This window comes from Fistularia commersonii, chromosome 17 (genome assembly GCF_037954325.1).
Source record: "Fistularia commersonii isolate RoL2024-O1a breed Wild chromosome 17, RoL_Fcom_v1.0, whole genome shotgun sequence".
Lineage (NCBI taxonomy): Eukaryota > Metazoa > Chordata > Actinopteri > Syngnathiformes > Fistulariidae > Fistularia > Fistularia commersonii.
The window spans coordinates 4,609,104-4,628,760 of NC_141300.1; the positions used below are offsets into that span (position 1 = coordinate 4,609,104).

At 39.1% G+C, this 19,657-nt stretch overlaps 1 protein-coding gene across 4 annotated transcripts in view; it reads right to left on the reverse strand.

The window, feature by feature from the left end:
• Window positions 1–19,657, reverse strand: part of srgap1a (SLIT-ROBO Rho GTPase activating protein 1a) — a 76,764-nt gene that overhangs the window by 21,094 nt on the left and 36,013 nt on the right. For all 4 annotated transcript variants that reach the window (XM_086163120.1, XM_086163119.1, XM_086163122.1 and 1 more), the window contains exons 4-11: window positions 14,468–14,530; window positions 9,649–9,828; window positions 8,812–8,940; window positions 6,942–7,163; window positions 6,220–6,321; window positions 1,929–2,126; window positions 1,323–1,407; window positions 374–401 (exon numbers count right to left, since the gene is read on the reverse strand). In XM_086163120.1, the coding sequence (XP_086019246.1) occupies window positions 374–401; window positions 1,323–1,407; window positions 1,929–2,126; window positions 6,220–6,321; window positions 6,942–7,163; window positions 8,812–8,940; window positions 9,649–9,828; window positions 14,468–14,530 (1,007 nt within the window). The remainder of the gene's footprint in view (window positions 1–373; window positions 402–1,322; window positions 1,408–1,928; window positions 2,127–6,219; window positions 6,322–6,941; window positions 7,164–8,811; window positions 8,941–9,648; window positions 9,829–14,467; window positions 14,531–19,657) is intronic.

A 19,657-nucleotide genomic window follows, 5' to 3' on the forward strand; every position in this document is an offset into this window, starting at 1 on the left:
TGAGGCTAAATATTGTAAATACAAACTGTACTATATTAAGTGACTTTTCTCCTTTACTGACAGAAAATGAGTCATCAACGTCTCAGGAGCAACTTCATGCCTCCGTGTTAAGAGGCTAGAAACCGTTGCTTTGATGAGCTGCACCTTGTCACAGACTGAGGCTAAATATTGTAAATACAAACTGTACTATATTAAGTGACTTTTCTCCTTTACTGACAGAAAATGAGTCTTCAACGTCTCATGAGCAACTTCATGCCTCCATGTTAAGAGGCTAGAAACCATTGCTTTGATGGGCTGCACCTTGTCACAGACCCTCCTGTTGCAGCTAGGAAAAAAAGGGGGATCCTGGTTTGTGCACAAGATGATGATTTACCTTGTGGTCATGTAGTCAGCTCTGTGGCCTGCAGGTAAACAGACAAAAGGGATATAAGAGAATGTGTAGACTTGCCAGCACCTGTCTATGAGGTCTCTGCGGTGCATTGTGCGTGCACCCAGAGAAGCATTCAAAGCCTGCCAGCTGCTCAATGCTGCTGGCCTCCTCAGTGGCATAAACAAGACACGCACGCACGCACGCACGCACGCACGCACGCACGCACGCACGCACGCACGCACGCACGCGGTCAGCTTGCTCAGAAATAACATGCAACCCTCAGGTTTCTTGACAATTAAAACACAGATATCTACCAGTTGCATATCTGTTCATTTCCAACCAACCTAAGCACAAACAAACACAGAAACATTGTCCTTGTAGCAACACACACACTCAACAAGTTGAGACAAGTAAAGAAAGATTAAGGTTGAAATAGCTTCCAAATGGTTTTGGAGAACAGGAATATGTGGCCACCTGTTTCCATGACATGAACTGACCCGTCGTGCCTCTTTCTGCTCATTTACAAAAATACGATTAAGAGGCATTAAGGACAGGCAGGAGACTCTTCCCATTACCTATTAACCAGACATGTTAAGATGGAACACTGGTGCTTTTGTTGAGCAAATAAGTGTTTGGCCGAAACCCAGAGGGGATTCATGAAGAACCATTTTAAAACTGTCACCCCTCTAATGCATCCATGATTAGAGTGAATGAATCAATAAGATGGCTAATACAACATTTCTAATCATCCTCACTTCTGGGTTGACCCAGATAGCTTTCTACAGATAGCCTTCTACAGAGAATTAGCTTTGAAATAGGCTGAAATGAGTTGATGCAGTTGTAGAAATTCCTTAACCAAATGGATATGATGTTATTACAAAGTCCAACTACTTGATGACACGTGAGAATGAGGACAGTGCAAGCAACAAAAGGAGGGTAACATTTCACCCACCTTCACCAAGCATCCTTTTTAGAAGGTCATGTTTGGCCTGAAGTTTTGAGATGAGATTGCTGCCCTCCAGGAACTCACGGAATTTCTGTGAACATTTGAGAGTAATTACACGGCAGCCGGGAGTGCGAACCACAGTACACAGGCTAAAGACAGCAATCTACGATAAGGCAGCCAGGGGCACTGGACACACTGAGTCTTTTTCTAAATCTTTATCAGAGCATGTCCATCTTCTGACAGAAAATAGAAAGCAGTAAGGCTTAAAAATGGAAACATTTTGGGACATGTATACCTCTGCCAACTGATCAAAGATATCAGAGAGGACTGCAAGACAGATTCTGAGTTAAAGGTGAGGTAGAATGAGTACAAACAAAACGCATTTTCATAATTGTAGATCAAATCTTTTGAGTTATTATTCAAAAGCTTTTTCATTTTTGTAGCATTTTGAATGGGATATATATAGGTAAGGCAAATGTAGCCTTTGTCATTCCCATTTATCAAAATACCTAAGTTTGTCTTCAAAGCCAAACTAAAAAAATGGTCAGCCTGAAATAATTAATCTCTGAAGTCTCCTTTCATTTTGCATCACACTACTTTTAAGCTACTCGCCATGAAGTAGAACTGCTCTGTCTCCTGCTGGTTGGCTCTCCTCTTCGCAATGCTGGGTTTGCTTAGGTATGTCTCCGACACTGTGGACTTGACTGACTCTGTGGACCGGCTGTGGTGGAAACACTCGGACACGTCGTAATCCTCAATAGTCACCATGTCCTGGATTGTGGTCAGGGTAGCTTCGGATGTCTTTTTGATCTGGGGAAACAACGGATTTCAGGATTACATAGAGAAAAACAAAGTACTGCAAAAAAACAGTCCCTTAAAACCTTCTGTGCAACTATAATTGTTTTATAATTCTGTTATAATATCTGACATTCACTGCAGACAGCAGAGAAAGAATTTCATTGTATATGGAAACACGTTTGCTGATTGTGCGTGTGACAATAAACACTTTGAATGCGCGAATCCTTCCACCCACATAATGCTGCTATCACATCGCATTCCGAAAAATCGAACGATCATTCACTCTCGAACCCCTCACTTGCAATATGAAGACACTTAAAATTCGGGAGGGTTTCAGGAAGCTTTCCAAAAGAAAACGTCCCTTTAACCGTGAGGCAAAGCAATCAAATTGAATGCACTCAGTGGGGTTGGAGGTGAACAGGAGATGGTGTATTTAGTTGAGGGCTTTTAAAATTAATTTCCACAACCACCTTGTCCCTGTCAACGAGGCAGCTTTTCTTGGTGTATATGCATAACAGGACCATGCATGCCTGTCTTTTTTCATAGAAAAATAGTCAGTGAGCACGATCAGCAGGCTGTGACAGTGTTCAGTACACGTGATGATGATGATGTGGAGGACAGAGGACACCAAACACAAATGGAAGGGCAAATGAAACGTTCAGAAATCAAAACTTGATAAGGACATGTAGGGAGCCACATATACGGAATTGTCAGGGTCACTGTTGGGTGTTAAATTATAATCTTATGAGATTAAAATTACACTAATGGAAAATGATCATAATGTTTAATGATTAAACTAAAAGAAAAAGAGTACTTCAAGATTTATGTCTCAAAATTTCGTTGTGAGGATGGTAGAATGAATTTAATTACTGCAGCTGCAGATCTGATTTACACCCATCTGACTTCAGTGTAAAATATGGGACACGTGAAGTGAGGAAGTTTGGCGAGCAAGGAAAACTAGTGATATAAATAGACAGAGGGGAAAAAATAAAGGAGACAAACAATAGAGGAAGAATTTAAGGACGAACATGTGAGCATGAATCACTGTTGTGAAAATACAGCAAAGGAAAAGAGGCCCAGAAGATGTAGGTAGAAACACAGAGTAACCACCTCACAGGAGGAATTTCGTGAAAAGTTGGTCTGAATTAAACAGAGGCCATTGCAAGGTAAAGACTGTTTCAGTTTGACTCTGTCTGCTTTTAAAATGCAGGGGGGCCCCATAGGTCAAAGGGGTCTTCATGGAGCCGCAGCTGGAAATCATCTTAATTATTTTTAATGGCCAGGAGGACATCCCCATTCAAAGCCAACGTCCGCAAGTCTCCATATTAAGCATGTCTGCAATTTAAGAGCCAATCGAAGAACAAGAGGCGTGGATACCAGCTGTTTTTTATGTACTCAAAGAAAGGAAGAATATCCCCCAAATTAACACAACGGACTTTGTCCTTTTGTGTGTTACCAAGACGACTGACCATAGCACAGACACATGTGCCCCTCCTTGCAATGTGAAAGTTGTTATACTCCTATCCATTCCATGGTAAAGCAGAAACACATGGCATTTTGAACAGGTATCATGACAACATTCTAAAAGGTATTCTGAGATCATACAAACTTCACAAAAACATCACAGTGTCTTACGAGTACTGTAATGGATTTCAAAGTCGGTCTGAAAAGGAAACAGGAGGCTTTAAGGAACAGAAGTTCATTAAATGTATTAATAAAACTGAAAAAAATAATTCATTAAAATTAAAGATCACATCGTATATCATGGGCAAAGTCTTGCTTGATTTGCACCCCAACAATCATCTTCATATACCTCAAACTCTCCATAATCTACTTGAACTGAAAAAGCCACTTGAATGAGACGTGATACATCTTCGAGAGAAAAATAACAGGTCCAGTTGCCACAATAAAATTTGACTATCACTGATCATGGCATGTCGATAAAATGCATTAGTTTCATAACCTGAAAGTTGGCCTATCTTTCCCTTTATCGTTGACAGCTTCATCCCGGGTCGTCACGGGGGGGGGGGTGGGAGGAGCTGTCATTATGAAGGTAAGACTGCTGCATGCAAGAGAACGCTCAGGCAATTATCCACTATTCAGCAACTGAATGGTTACAAGTGATAACTTCCGCCCTCAATTGCAAGAGGGCTTTTAAAGATTTTGTGAAGAAGCACATTATTCAATTTATGTACCGAGGAGACTTGGAAAGGCTCCCGGGAACTAAGGCGAGTCACTTTGGTTCTATACAGAACCTGAATTCAAATATTTTTTCTGGTACCATGTTGCTCACAGGGCTGTTGCAGACATTTCCAGTGCTGATCTGGATGAACTACATACAGCAAAGTAAAATTAATTGAACGGGGAAAAACCTTTCCAGACTATACAGAAGACAATAAACACTTTGAATTTTGAATCTTCTCCAAAAACATAACATTTCCGTAATATCAAAAGATAAGACTTCCATTACCACTGGGAGTCTTTTGCTAACAGTTATTGACAAACGTCATCTCACCTAAGGTGTCAAACAGCTGTACACAAATTTCAACTGACCCTTATATTAAGATTATAAATAACCATAAAATCACCTCCTCTGCCTGTGTTACAAAAAAAGAAAGAAATGTGCAGACAATTAAATCTGAACAAAATAAACACAAAAAACTGATGTCAGGAAGGAGCTAATATTGAACATATCCTCTGATTTTTTTTTTTTTTAACAAAAGAGCACCGTTGGTTGATGTGAACCCCAGCGACCCTGGATGCAGGGTAAATTATTTAGCAATGTTTCCTTTCACCATTTCATGAGAGTCAAAGAGGTTTGAGGAAACAGCTGCACTTCTATTAAACACTGCCCTGCAGCTTTTCCTGGCCGGATGATGATCCACTCTCCTTCCTTCTTGTACATTTGACAGTCACACTTGTTAGTTGTCACAGCACTTGGAGTGTTCATTTTTCAAAGAAGTATCTGGCATGCTGCACCCAAGAAGAGTGGCCATCTGGTCACCCCTACACATGACAGTGACAACCCTCCAATTTAGTGGAAGTTAGACATGAACATGCGGTCTATCAGCACAGGCACGCACACACACAGACACACACATACATACGCACACACACATATCCTCACACATACACACACAGTCTGTACCCATTTGTATTAATAACGGAATAAGGGAAGCTACAAATACGACTGCAACTGTGGTCTATACGATGCGAAACATGTAACAGTGATTTCAAATTTTTCCATTCAAAATGTCATGATCTTTTTGGTTTTTTTTGCTTAATAAGGATGCCATTTTTGCCTCCATGCAAGAAAAGGCTGAGGCCAGATGGATTTTGTCACTTTTCGAGAAGAAGAGCTGGCAGGGTAGATCTCTTGTTTTGTTTAGTTTTTTCATTTTTGAATATCGTTTCACTCACAGCTTCAGCACTGCAATTGCGACAGGAATCCAAACAAACATGTACACTGGTGTTGTTTTAGAGCAACACATTTGAAGGCAGCAGCTGGTGACTACCGGGTTGTCTGCAGGTTACTCTGGACCTACATCTTAACTATGAATTAACTGAATGAAAGACGATAACTATCAACAGGGACACTAAATGACAGTTGTCATTGGCTAAGATTTACAACAAACAATAAGAATGATAAAGAAAGACAGCAGTGTATCCAGAGAAAGTCTGTGACCTCAATGCTTTTACCAAGGCTGATGCACTGACCGGGAGGTTGGAGGAAAAGGGGTTATGACAGCTCTGCACCAGTAAAAGACGGTGAATGGTGCTGGCTGGAACCAAATTGAGGGTTTTCAGAGTTGGTTTGACAGCTACAAACGAGCAAATTTAAAGTGTGGATTTTTTTTGGTACGACTATACAACAAAACGGATTCTTCAGACATTACGTCTCTACTCCAATGATTCCCGGCCACAGTTAAATTTCTTTTGGGGATGTAATACATTATAGCAGGCAACCTATTGAATATTTGGAAAAGGCAAACAAAATAAAACTAAAGTGAAATAATCAAAATGTCAAAATCATAAATGACAATATGTATTTGATTCATACAATTAACAGTTATTTTGATGGGATGTTGAAACAATTTTATTTTACCTCTTCATTTTCGATCTTTAAAGTTGCCAGGCGAGATTGAAGCTGCTGGAACCTCAGTATTAGCTCTCCGTTAACTGGTGGCTGCACTGAGATTTGACACACCTGGAATGAAAAAGGAGAAAATGCATTGTCATTGACACTGAAATTATAACCAACTAAAGAAAAGATATGCAGTCACATAACCCCTATTTTAAACAAGATGTAAACATCTAAATCCTTCCACTGCACAGTGAAAGGCAGTGAATTTTGAAACTCAGTGCAGACAGCCACATAACATCAGCTAGTAAACAAACATGATATCAGCATTGGCAGCGTCTGCCAAACAGTAAAACACTTAACACATGTTGAAATGCATGACGGCAGGGTGAAAAATAACACATAATTTTCAACTGCAGTGGCCCATAAAACTTGATCCTGCATCCTAGGATGTAATAAAATGATGTACTTAAGCCACTGTAAAATCAGACCTCTGAGAGTCTGACACTTTAAATTGAGAAAAATTGACTTCCATGTTGTTCAGTTTATCCCACAGTGAGCACCCAGCTGTCCCAGAAGCAAAGCAGGTTCCAACTCATATCATGGGCGTCATTTAAACTTTTTAATCTAATGGCAGATTTAGGTATTTCTTACAACTACTGTAATTTCTCAATTAGCCACTCTGAACAATACAAGTGTATGATAACGTGGTTTCATCGTCATCACACCAACAATCAACAACATACCTCATCTCCCATGTGGGGCTGGAACTCAAATTTTCCAGGGGGGCAGAAAGCTGTAGGATACATCTCCATAAATCTCTGCCGGTCACTTCGCGGGTCCAGGCTGTCCACCGCGTTCTCTATAATGTCAAGACCCTCATGACGGGACGTCTCTAGATTGTATTCTGCTGACAGGTAGGTGCGCAGAGCCCGATTCAGACTGGCATGATATCCCAAATCACAGCACTAATAGAAGGAAAAAGGATATCTGTTACTGAAATGTATTTCCTTAAAAATCTTAACAGATTGGGATGCAAACCTATGGTTCCTCTTTCACTCTAGCTATAGAGCACTCTTCGTGGGTTTTGCTGATTTCTAACAAATTAGCTGGGCTGTCTTTGGGAGGGACAAGCTAGTCCCAGGCCTCAGGCACCCACAATACAAATACCCACTTCCTGCTAACAGAAATTGAGACATGTGGTCCAACTGGGTGCAGCTAGGAACAGATGGGCCAATATGTGGCAGCGGAGAGACTGATATAATAACTGAACAAGGCATTTGGGATGAAAATGCATTCAACAGAAAGGGCAAAGCACAGTAATGCTACAAATCATAAGATGCAGCTGAAACAAAATTGATTAGAACATAGTATAAGGAATTATATGTATTACAAATAAAAATTAAAAAAAACAGCAAGCAAAGGAGAAACTAGGATAACCACTTTACACAAATGTCATGGATCGATATAAAAAAAACAAAACAAACATCAGTCCAAGACTAAAAACTTGACTGGTTGAAAAAGCACCATGATGACAGTCACACACACAACATGGTTCACTGCATCCAGCAGGCGAGTATGTGTTTTTTTACTATAAAAAGTCTCCTTCATCAATAAAAAATTGTGTGTGACTGCAAACACAGCTCATATGGTGTGCATCCTACACATAATCCCCCCCCCCCCCCCCCCCAAAAAAGAAAAAAACATATATGTATCTCACGCAAGCAGCATGGTGTGATGTAAAGGCTTGTGAGAAAAGCATGGAAGAGGAGTAATATCAGCACACAGCATGCTGCTGAATAGCGATTCCATTTCTCATCTCCTTCAGTCCTGTCTGGAATATAAAATCCCATTGCCTCAAATTCCAGTCTTCTCCGGTTTCCGTAGAAACAGCACAAAAAAGGCATGTACTAAGTTTATTTCTCAAACACAAGAATGGCCTAGGTGAGTCATATCATAAATAAGACATTTTTATCTGTACAGAAGGTTACAGTAAACCATTGGTTTGTAGACCAGAGTAAAGAAACCTGTGTGACAGAGTAAATGGAGCAAAGGCCTAGAGATTCTTTTAAAAACGGAGGGGAAGCTGGGTCTCACACTTAGGCATCTGAGAATAGTGGAAATAGTGGTCAAAACATGATATAAGTCAAGAGAGCACAGCAGTGTTAAATATATGGGGTTTTAATACTAGCAGGGTGAGAAGGCAAAGAGAAAAGAATGACATTTCTTCAGAAAAATGAATAAGTAGCTTTAATTCTGTCTCACTCTGTAGTTTCCAGCCCACAGTCTGGTGTTATAAGAAGACTTTTCTATTAGGCTGCTAAAGTTATCAGGCCCTCCTCTGATAATAATTTTAAATCTCTTGCGTCTTCTGATCTCTTATCATCAATAAGAACAGACCTGAATGGTAATGGATCATTGGCGTGAGGCAAATGAATGATGTAGGGGGAGAAAATAAATGAATAAATATAGAAATTAAGAAAAGGAAAGAGCAGTCAAACATGTGCCAGTTCAAATATCCTCCAGAAAATCTGAAAACTCTTAGTGTCACTGGAAATTAGCTAGACAATCAAGCCATCACTCCACTGCTGAAAACTGATACGCCTTCGTACTTACATCAATCAAGTCCGACAAGTCATGGATGTAGTATTTAAAAACTGAGGAGTTAGTTGCTTCCAGTGTCAGTAGATACTCGTTCCGTGCTTTGATTGACTTCAGTTTGTTCTCTGAGTACTTGGCTTGACGCTGATGACAGATTAAGAGGCATGTATGAGAAACAGACACCGGCAAAGCAAATCAATAAGAATTTAAGAAGTCACGAGTTTCCCTTTTCTCTTGGGTTTTTCGTTCATTTCCCTACAGGCATTCTGCATCAGAGAGCTGAGGGCGAATTACAGTCAAACCAACAGCTTTGAATGATAAGAGCAGAAGACAATAATGAAGAAGGAAAGAGCTAAAAATCTAAAGTGAAAACAGTCTGTGTCTTTCACTTCAATCAGGATGTCTGTGAGCCATCTGACTTTAACATACATTTCCTGTTAACCAAACAGAGGGCTCTTAGTCACGAACCACTGACCAATGGGCTCTGACTCATGCATGTCCAGATCATCCATATTTTAACACTTCCAGTAAGACATTCCAGGAAGAGTGCTGTGAAAGAATTCCTTTTTCCTTTGACATTTAATCTTTTGTCGTGGCGATTTGGGAGAATAGACTGCAGAGCTTTGGCTGATTTTGGTGGAAGTGCAGTGCATGGCTATGCTCTTGTCCAAATAATGCAAACTTTCTTATGGGTTTGGGATATATCAAACACACATGAATAGAATACTGATCAAACACAGGTCACATTGAAAGCAGTGGGAGATGTAGCTGATTAAATTAGATATATCAAAAGAAAAACAAGGACGTATCAAAAATGGGAAATTTCTTAAGTCTGCGAAACCATGGTTTTACCTTTTCCTTCATCTTCTCGATTTTCTTCACAGAGTTTCTCTTCTGGTATTTGTCCTCCATTCGGATGCTGAAGACGGGATCTCCCCTGCCGATCTGTTTCTCCTCCTGCTTCTCAGCCTCCTTCAGTTTGCTCTCAGCACTGATGCTCTCTGAGTGATACATGTGATAAGTCTTCATCACCTGGAGACACAGAACATTGACTGGTGAGGTTGGACAAAGAAAAAAGTGTACAGTCATATTCCTGTCATACTCTTTCAAGAAAAAATAGCTTCGTTTTATTGCTATAGAACATGCAACAGAATTTTTGTCAAATGAGGGGTCAAAATAATCCTTTTTCTAGAGTACAGGCCAGCTAGTCATCCTTCCAATTAAGACTTCCATCCTTTAACCCAGTCATTCATCAGAAATCACTTCAACTCGCCTCACGACAGACAATTCCTTTTGCTGCAAACCCCAAACTAAAGGCAGATTTTCCCTAGTCTTTTTTTAAATGGAGCTCTCACATAACCGCAACTGCCGCAAATCTCTGTAGCTCAGTTTTATGCGCTGTCTTCTCTTTTTTAGGCTGGGAGAAGGAAAAAATACATCTAGGAAGTAGATTTGAGGACTCCACATAAGATTTGTAACCACATTCCCTTCTCAGTAACAACTCAGCTCTTATCATGCCATTTCTTATATTTTATCTTGGATGAGCAGAGTCGTGAAGGACAATTAAAGTTGAACCAATAATACTGAGTTCTTATTTTAGTAAAAAAAAAACTTCACCTTTTCCCCCAGCAAATCTGAAATAGTAGCTTCTAGAAAAAATATATTAGTCATAATGCAAGCTATAAATTGAACTGAACCAGTCTACCCCGTGTGTCACCTCACTATTTGATACAAGGAAAATGCAGTACTTGTATGGGTAAGATGTTAATTGCAGTTGCTTACTACAGTATGAGTCATGATCAGTAAAGGTTGTACTGTGTGTGTGTGTGTCGGTATGTGTGTGCTACTCATGCACACTCTACAAAGCCATTAATCAGTTAATTTATCTTTGTGGAAAGTAGACTACCATATACAAATCTACATTTGCCAAGATCTAAATTTCTATGATACAAAGGCTACAAAAACAGTAAGAAATTATTTTTATTCCTTAAACAAACAAGTGTGACAATGCAGAGACATAAAATATGATATTAATAAGATGCATCGTGTGACAGTCACAAAGTCATGGATTGAATCACAGTAAGAACCTACCAACTAGATTTCCTGCAACCGAAGTCGCATATTTTAAGAGTGCACAGCTACACATACTTGTTATAGCCCTCTCAGGAGAGGAGGTCTGTGAGAAAAGGCTGAGGCAAATCCATGCTGTGTCGAGTAAAAGGTAAGATGACCTGATGTCCAAGGAATTACATTAGCATACAGAGAAATACAACTATGGCAGTAAAATAAAAAAGGTGAGGTGCAACTGACAGATTATTATTAAATAGTAGCCATGTGTTTGATAAAAGGTTACCGTTCTGCCATCAAGAAACTACCATAATTAAATGTTAGGCCTCCTGTTTCACTTTTACTCTGAAATCCTTTGTCACAAAGGGATCTGAGATAAAACATGATCTCCCTTTTTCAAAAATGTCAAAATGTCAAGGGGCAAGACAGAAACAGAAATGAATGGATCAGCCCAGCTAGCTAAAGAAAACCCACCTTTCCAAGGTGTAATAATAAGTTGAAATGTATCAAGTACCGTATCAAGAATGCCTCTTTGTTAGTGTGTTTTATTACCTACTCACAACATTTTCATGGTCCAAGTGTCTGATTTCAAGACTTTCTCAAAGCATTATGATTTAGGAAAATTGTACAATCATTTTTCTGTTGAAAAGACAGTAAAGCAGAGGATGTTTTAGGGTGTGGCTCGAGGTAGAGTTATGGCACATAGCAATACTTATCAACATTGTGTATGTACAATCACCATGTTGTTATCCAAATATGTACACTTCTAGTTTAAAACACCAAAATAGCACCTGGCAAAATACAGAATTGTAAGCTAGAAAATTGAACTCCTCGAACTATGGGTTTCATACAGTCCAGGCATTTAGCCAAAGCTGCTGAAATTGAGACTAAGTATAGACGTTATTGTATTGTTGACTTGTTGAAAGGCAGCATGGTTGAGCATGTATGGTTTAATGATGAATGAACTGTCAGATTTACAGCTACACATCCTGTGAATGCAATACACTTGCTTAAAACCTCAACTTCAGTACAAATAGACTCGCCCTACTCAAAATCTAAACAATTTCCTCCCAAACTGAGTTATTTCTGTATGAATAGAACAACAGGGTAAAGCCCGATTTATCTGGAAGTCCTTGCCTTTGGTGGCGAGGTTTGACCGAACTGGATCTAGTTTAGAAATGGGTGACTAACCTCGGGCACTGTACTCCCCATTTACTGGTCTACAGTCTGGCACTGCTGTGTTTACTTTGCAGCTTCTTTTAGATGGATGTATTTAGAGACAGACCAGACCTGTTATTTCATTGGTGGTGGTGGACATTGGAACCCTGGCTGTCTGATGCAATATCTAACCAGTGTGTGTATGTGTAAATGTGTGCGGGCTCATGTCTTCTCATAAAGGCTAAACCAGGTCAAATCTGGGACTGTGGTTATAATGACATATTGAGCTTGGTATAGCACGAGATGGTTTAAACACATTGATTCTGCAATGCTATGTTCTTACATAAGTCCATATTTGCCTGTTCAAATCCTAGTAAGCTACAAAAAATGTTGTAATTTGCTTCATAATTTAGTGCGGTATGAATGAAACAAGTTTTCTTATTAACTAAAAAAGAAAATGCTATATAAATAGCTGTTCTAACAACAGTATCTCTCAGAGTTTGAGACTGACTGACATTCTATCGGATTATCACTTGCCTGCTGCCTTGGATGCCTGTAAACAACCTTCATACTAAAAGTTACTGTCATACTAGTTGAGAGGGTATTACAATTAAATGCATTTATGGAATTAGAGAGCAAACACTGTGGCACAGTTTTACAACAACAAACTTCAGCTAACCAAATAGTGCACCAAAAATGCTTTTGACCGACATGTGTGAGGAATTAACCAAGCTAGCTGACTTCCAGGCTTGGTTGCAGCAGTTAAAGAGGTTGGATTTGATATTGATTTGTGCTTCAGGAACCACCCAGATGATTACTTACTGAGGCAGAGATGAAACAGACTATAGAACTAGACTACAGATGTGTATTTGCTTGATGTAGAAGCTTGATGGTCTGATGAAATATGACTCAGACAAACTGAAAAAAAAACTCAGTTCAAAGGTCTAAAGACACTGCTAAATTTAGCATTTTGCATTTCACAGTGTATTCTGTGTATGTGTCTATGTGATCTTCTCAGTCGTGACGGTATCTTTTTTCTGTCTGTTGATATACAGAAACTACAATGTACACGAGCATAAGTCTAACATGCCAAGCAAACAAAAACATGACACTCTGAAGAATGAATGGCATGTTTATGGATGTGTAAAGATGATTTCATATCATTTGTTTTCCTGTTTGCATTTACATGTACTGTTTTGAGGGCCAGCAAGGATGTGAGGAACACAGAGTAGCACAAGATCTTAAAGCAAGCAATAACTGCCTCCTCTAATCAAGACCTCAAAAGCTTAAATAGATACATATATGTCAACATCATTGCAATGGGATGCATCTAAGCAGCACATTTGTCTATTAAATTAATGTCGTGTAGAGTCTGTGTTCCCTGAATATTTCACAGTATTCTGAGAAAACTTGCAAACAAGGTCATGTTAGGCTGCTCTTCCCATCATGTAATGTTTTCTGGGTCTGATATAAAACTAATATGCCTTTTTCTTTGGCCAGAAGTTGAAGTGTTGAGAGGTAGAGCAACATCAAGACAGACAGGGGGCTACTACTAAAAGTTGATGGAAAATCACGGCTTTGGATATATTGCTATGTAGATGTGACTGCAGAGCCATAATATTTACAATGCAAGTGTAAGTGGTTGACGTGTATGTTCAGCAGAGTCCACAGCAACATATCTAGCAGTACAGTATCTACAGTAGAAAATAAATGTACTACTTTGTGGATAATATGATTATTCTTTATCATTGTCAAGGGAATATTACAACATTAGATAGCTAAAACTAAACAATCAGTTGTATTTCTTAAATCCTATGGCTTTCTGTTTCTAACTGCCAGAATGGTTCAAACAACAATCACTGTGGTCTTCTGCCAGAGACGATGATTCTGACATGCAAGAAAACAGACTAAGCATAATCCAGAAAGTAAGCAAAAGCGCCACGAGTCTGTAGAGTTCTGTTTATGTATGCATCCATTTAGGAGTAGAACAACAATCTCCTATTTGTTGCTGCAAAAACAAGTTGTTTGTACCAGAATAAACATGTAAAACCATGAAGAGCTAGAACTATGATTGTGTTCAAGATAGAAGCAGAACCATAAGTCAGGAAGCAATCATTTGCCAATTAAATTTGATTTGAGTAGCCATGTTTAACCGGTACAGTTCAATGAGCAGCAAGTATTCTTTAAGGGGGATTTAAAACCAGATGCTTTTTGGCATTCTCCAATGCGTGTGAGCATTTTTTTCTCTGAATGCTGAGAAACCTTGTAGTCGTCTGAAAGTAAGATATAGGACTTCTCAGACATATATGAGCTCTGTATTAAAGAGTTCCAAGCTCTTACAATTGCTGTTTATTAGCTTACTGCCATGAAATTATCTCAACCACAAGAGGAACAATCCAGTTTAAGTGCTTTAGGTAAAAAGGGCAGCCAGTGCAGTACTACTTACTGTGTATAATTCATTCAGGACCTTCATTAAGTCTTCCTGTAGCTGGAAGGCTATTTCCTTGCTCTGGAATAGAAACAGAGAGAAGATCATCAGATTTACACGCAGGCATCAAATTTGCTAACTTTATACAAGTGATTACAATCATGAAACACAAATTGATGCGCCGAGAACACAGCATTAGTCAAGCTTTTTAATATTTCCAAGCAAACAAAAAACTTAAATTATATTTGGAAGTATGACCGACACAAACTAGAAAATGTATCATCAAATTCTAGGTAAGTGGTCTCATTTAACAGCATCTTCAATCAAATTATTGAAGAAAGAAGGAGATTGACTATCCACATGCTTAACACATTATCTTGCTTCTACACTTGAGTGTGAGAGATTTTTTTCCCCTTCCAAACATGTTAACTCAATCAGTCATACCGCAAGGCTGACTCAGTAATACTATCACATAAATGCCCTCTGTAATTCAAGGCACAGTGGTGAAATACAGTCTAACTATGACGCCATGACGAATTTAACGGGGTTTATTTCAGCTTTATTTAACATTGCTTTGCCAATATCTCCGTCACGTTTACTTCTATACTGTAACATATGAGGTTGTGAGTAATGGCAGTGAATTTTAGATCAGACTCTTTCTACTTCCATGATGTAACAGCTTTGGCCTCCACACCAGATCACTGACTTAACCAATTATACCCAAACAAATCTCATTAGTGGAGCCACTCCGAAATGCTGAATTTGAAGTAGAAGAGAGTGGTGATATATTCAGATCAAGAAAATGTGTGAAACACCTTGTTGCCAAGGCTGCAGGGTATCGGAAAGTTTTTGAAAAAGTAAATTTGCTGGCAACTGGAAAAGGACAGAATATAAGTAAATGTGTAAGTCTGCATCTTGAGTATTGCATTTCCTTTGCTGTGTTTAACACATTTTGTTAAACCATTAGAATTATTCACAATTCTGCTGTTTTTTAATGCGATCCAGAGTTGGGCAATTAACTGAACATCTACCACTACCATCACTGAGATCCCCCAACAAGCTAGATTTTCCTCATAAAAATGATCAGTTACTAACTACTACCACGTTTGTGGCACTCACACAGTTTAACACTGACTTAGCAAATGTACCTCAATCCAAACAGCTTGTCCTCAGCCAAGAATGCCTTGTGCACTATTTAAATACCAAACAAATTAATATATCAACACCACTGATATGCCTTTAGGAGGAACTACTAAATAATCAGGGACTCTTATTTCAAAGAGTGTTGTCCAGACCTGCAAAGTGTCTACATGCAAAGTGTCATGAAACAACTTTGTTGTGATTTAGTGCTATATGAATAAAATCTGACTGGACTTAAGTCATATCAAAAGCAAAATCTGCTACCCAAAGTTTATCGTTTCTGTTACAAAATCCAGAAGAATAAACTAGTCTTAACGCCAGGTTAATCTCATACCGATGAAACAAATGTATAAAATACAGTAACAAATTATATTAAAAAACAAACAAGTCTTTTTAAACACAGCACTAACTTAAAAACAGCCGTTCAAACAACAGTTGTTTCTAAGCCAGTACAACGGTGTGATTCGCACATCACTCGCAGGTAAAGTCCAGGCATATGAATAGACAGCAAAGGGTATTACACAGTGTCTCTGGCAATTAACTTGGTATCTGACATCAGGATGTCATGTTGGGTTGACTAGCAGTTCAGCAACGTCTTCCCAGCCATGTCTTGGTCAGTCCGATCCTGTATTTGTAACTCCAATCTAATCAGGGCTTGGACAGAGTGTGAGCCTGGGCAATTGGAGCTTTAAAAAGCCCTCTTACAAACAGGTTGCTTAAACACATCTAAATCAGGTGCTTATCAGATTGAGGACGACAGACTCCGTAAAGAAAAGAGGAAGGTTTTGAAGCTCACTGAGCAACATAATGACATTTGAAATTACAGAGTAGGATTACAGTCTTTTAATTTGTGTATTATAACACTGACTGATTTTGGTTATCGACTGTCAATAATTATTTAAAGATAAAGGTAACTAAAGAAATAGGTAACTATGATATTTCGAATACACTCCCTTTCAACTGCACACATACATGTAACAAGGATAATCAAGAGAGGCCTTTTTTGTGGGACAATCCATTACTACTTGAGTTCAGAGGGCAGTATATTTGACTATCTGTCAGATCTGACACTCATCACCTCCTCTAGGTGGCGGAGACTCAGCTCAATTAAAGGCTCTGTAATGATTTGTGAGAAACACACAGGCAAGGATAAAAGTAAAGTAGGATTAAAGATGACACATAGCATTGTGTCGGCAAGATGACAGCGGACACAAAGATTTAAAGGTTTTCCCACCATTTAGACTGTTGCTAAACATAACACAGATACTGTATACCTCAAATGACAAAAAATAAAGAATGTTTACAAGATACTGTTTTGTGTAAACATTTCTTTTTGGGTTCGTTTACTTAATGAACACCTTTCTTTTGAAAGTAGTCTCAGTTGGGGATTTCCACTTTGGTCGGATTAATTAAAAGGTTTGTATAAATGGGTTTCCCCCTTTTAGGTTCACACCATCTATATTCTGACCATATCAGAAATCTGAGATAATGCCAAAAAGGAGAATCCAGTCAGCCTTTGGAGAGTGATGTGTTTCATATTACCATAGAAATACAGTAAATAACAGCTCGGGGCTGATGGGTGTATCGCATGCAAGTGTGTTTGTGTGTGCGTGTATCTACAACACAATGTAGATACAACACAATAGCCCCTTTTATACATCGTGTGGAAGGCAAACTATGGTTCCATTATTGTGCCTTGCAGTTGCATGTAAAACCAACTGAAACATGATGGCAAAGACACTATTATGCATCCTAAGCCAGCGGGAATAAGCTAAAATGGTAAGACAGTGTCATACAGGACACCATTGTTGATTTTTACACCTCTGATTATGGAACACCAACGTGTGATATGTCATACAAACAGTAGAAAAAACTAAAACCAGCAAAGTTATGTTTTTATCAGCTGCTGTTGTTGAGTTCAGTTTTCACAACTCATCTTCCTGTAAAAACTGCAAATGGTTGTTTTCAAACCATGAAAGAAACATCACATGCTAGGTGTTTTATGACGTGCCTCCTCTCCTATGCTTGGCAAAGTAAAGATCTCTACTTAATATGCCTGTGTGTGTGTGTGTGTGTGTGTGTGTGTGTGTGTGTGTGTGTGTGTGTGTGTGTGTGTGTGTGTGTGTGTGTGTGTGTGTGTGTGTGTGTGTGTGTGTGTGTGTGTGTGTGTGTGTGTGTGTGTGTGATGTTAAGCGTCATCTATAGCTGCTTGAACATATGCTATTATCACCCTGTCAGCCAAAACAATATTGGTAGAATTAACACTGGGCAAAGTCTGGAGAAATGTGGTTTATGTATGAAGGTACAGGGCTTCTAAATATAAAACAGGGAAGAGCAAGCCGGCACTTGTATTAATAATGGAAACTGAATACGCTTGATAAGTTTTTTAGTAATTCTACAGTCATGGAGAACAAATAAGAGTCTGATACTAAACCCTTGCATTTGAAAAAATATCTTTGGTGAGTGAGGGTGGATTTTCTTTAAAAACATGCTGAATAAAGCATGCTTAGCTGAACTAGTAAATAGTTAAACTGTAAAAATGCTGACAAAGGCTCCAGAATGGAACTGGGTTCCACCTCACAACATAACACCTGAAAAATACAAGGATATAAAACCTGCAGTCTTTGATGTGCCATGAATGATGACAACACTACAACTGCCTCCTTAAAGCTGCAAAGCAGCCCCTGCAACAGGGGGAGCATCCCATTTGAGTCATGTTACTGAAGCGCCGCATAGATGAAAGGCTCTAAGAGGCCTTAATTAGAGGATGAGGAATGTCTTCAGTCTCCTTTAACCGAGACCTCCCACCAGACTGCCATTCTTTGTCACTTGGATCTGTTGAGACTCTGAACGTGCTATACCTATCAAACAATGCTGCTGTTGCAGACCAACAATAGTAATGCAGACAGGACAATGATGAGACAAAGATAGGTGCGCAACAGATACAAACAAACATTGTGAATCAGCATTGTCGATAAAGAACGACAGTGACCATTGAAGAGTGATGAGTCAGGGGAGACAGACAACAAAAGGAATACTGGGAATTGGGCTTACGCTAACCACATTTAGCCTCATTAGTAGAACAACATCTCTAAAACCTATCAAAAGGAAATTCGTGTTAACGGTATCTGTCTGTGTGTTGTAGATTTAAGTGAGTAATTGAACAGTGAAAGCAAAGACAGACATTTATTTGTCAATAAATGTGAGATCCTTACTTTTAAATGGAAGCTTAACGTTAAAGCTTTGCGGGGTTGTGAGAAAATGAGCAACAAAAGAGAGAGAGAAACCGAAAGAAGTCACACAAGCTCAGCTGACACAAAGGTATTTCTCTGAAGCAAATCCACTTTGTAATTTGTGCCTGTGGTAAGTTCATGTGACTCCTGCATCACAGGAGCTCACAAGCCGCAAGGGAGTTGTCATCTTTGTGGTGAAACAGGCAGCAGAGTCCCACTTTCAGCCATGAAGCCACTGACTTCAAACAGAAAGATTAAGGCATACTTATTTGAAGCGGTGATGGCCGAGGTTGCATTACTCCGATTCACAAAACTGAACCACAGGAGTGAAGAGGACCCTTAAAACCGTCAAAAACAAACCAAAGGACACTGTTTATCCATCATGCAACTACATATATATTGTTTTCAAATGAATTGGTTGATTGTTAATGAGAGGGTGTTAAGACAACATGAGCGCTTTGAAACACTAGTAACTGTGATTAAATATCTAGGTTGTGTCTGTGCATAATAAAAAGGGGTCATACAATGAGTTAACTAGTTGAATGACAGACTTACCGCTTTGTGCTTACATTTAACCAGGGAGTCCACTAGTTACTGATCACACCATGTGATGACTACACCATGTTATCTCACTGAAAAGTAGCAGGATATCTTGACAGACACTGACTTTGTAGAAAGACTAGATTAACCAATATTTATGTTATGTTCTGTTTGTATGGTCTGAACCATAGCTGTTGGGAAACAATCCAAAAATGCTAAAGATCAGTCATGAAGCACCTTCATTATGCTCCCTGGTGTAACAAGGAAGATTACAACAAAGAGCTAATTGTCTGCC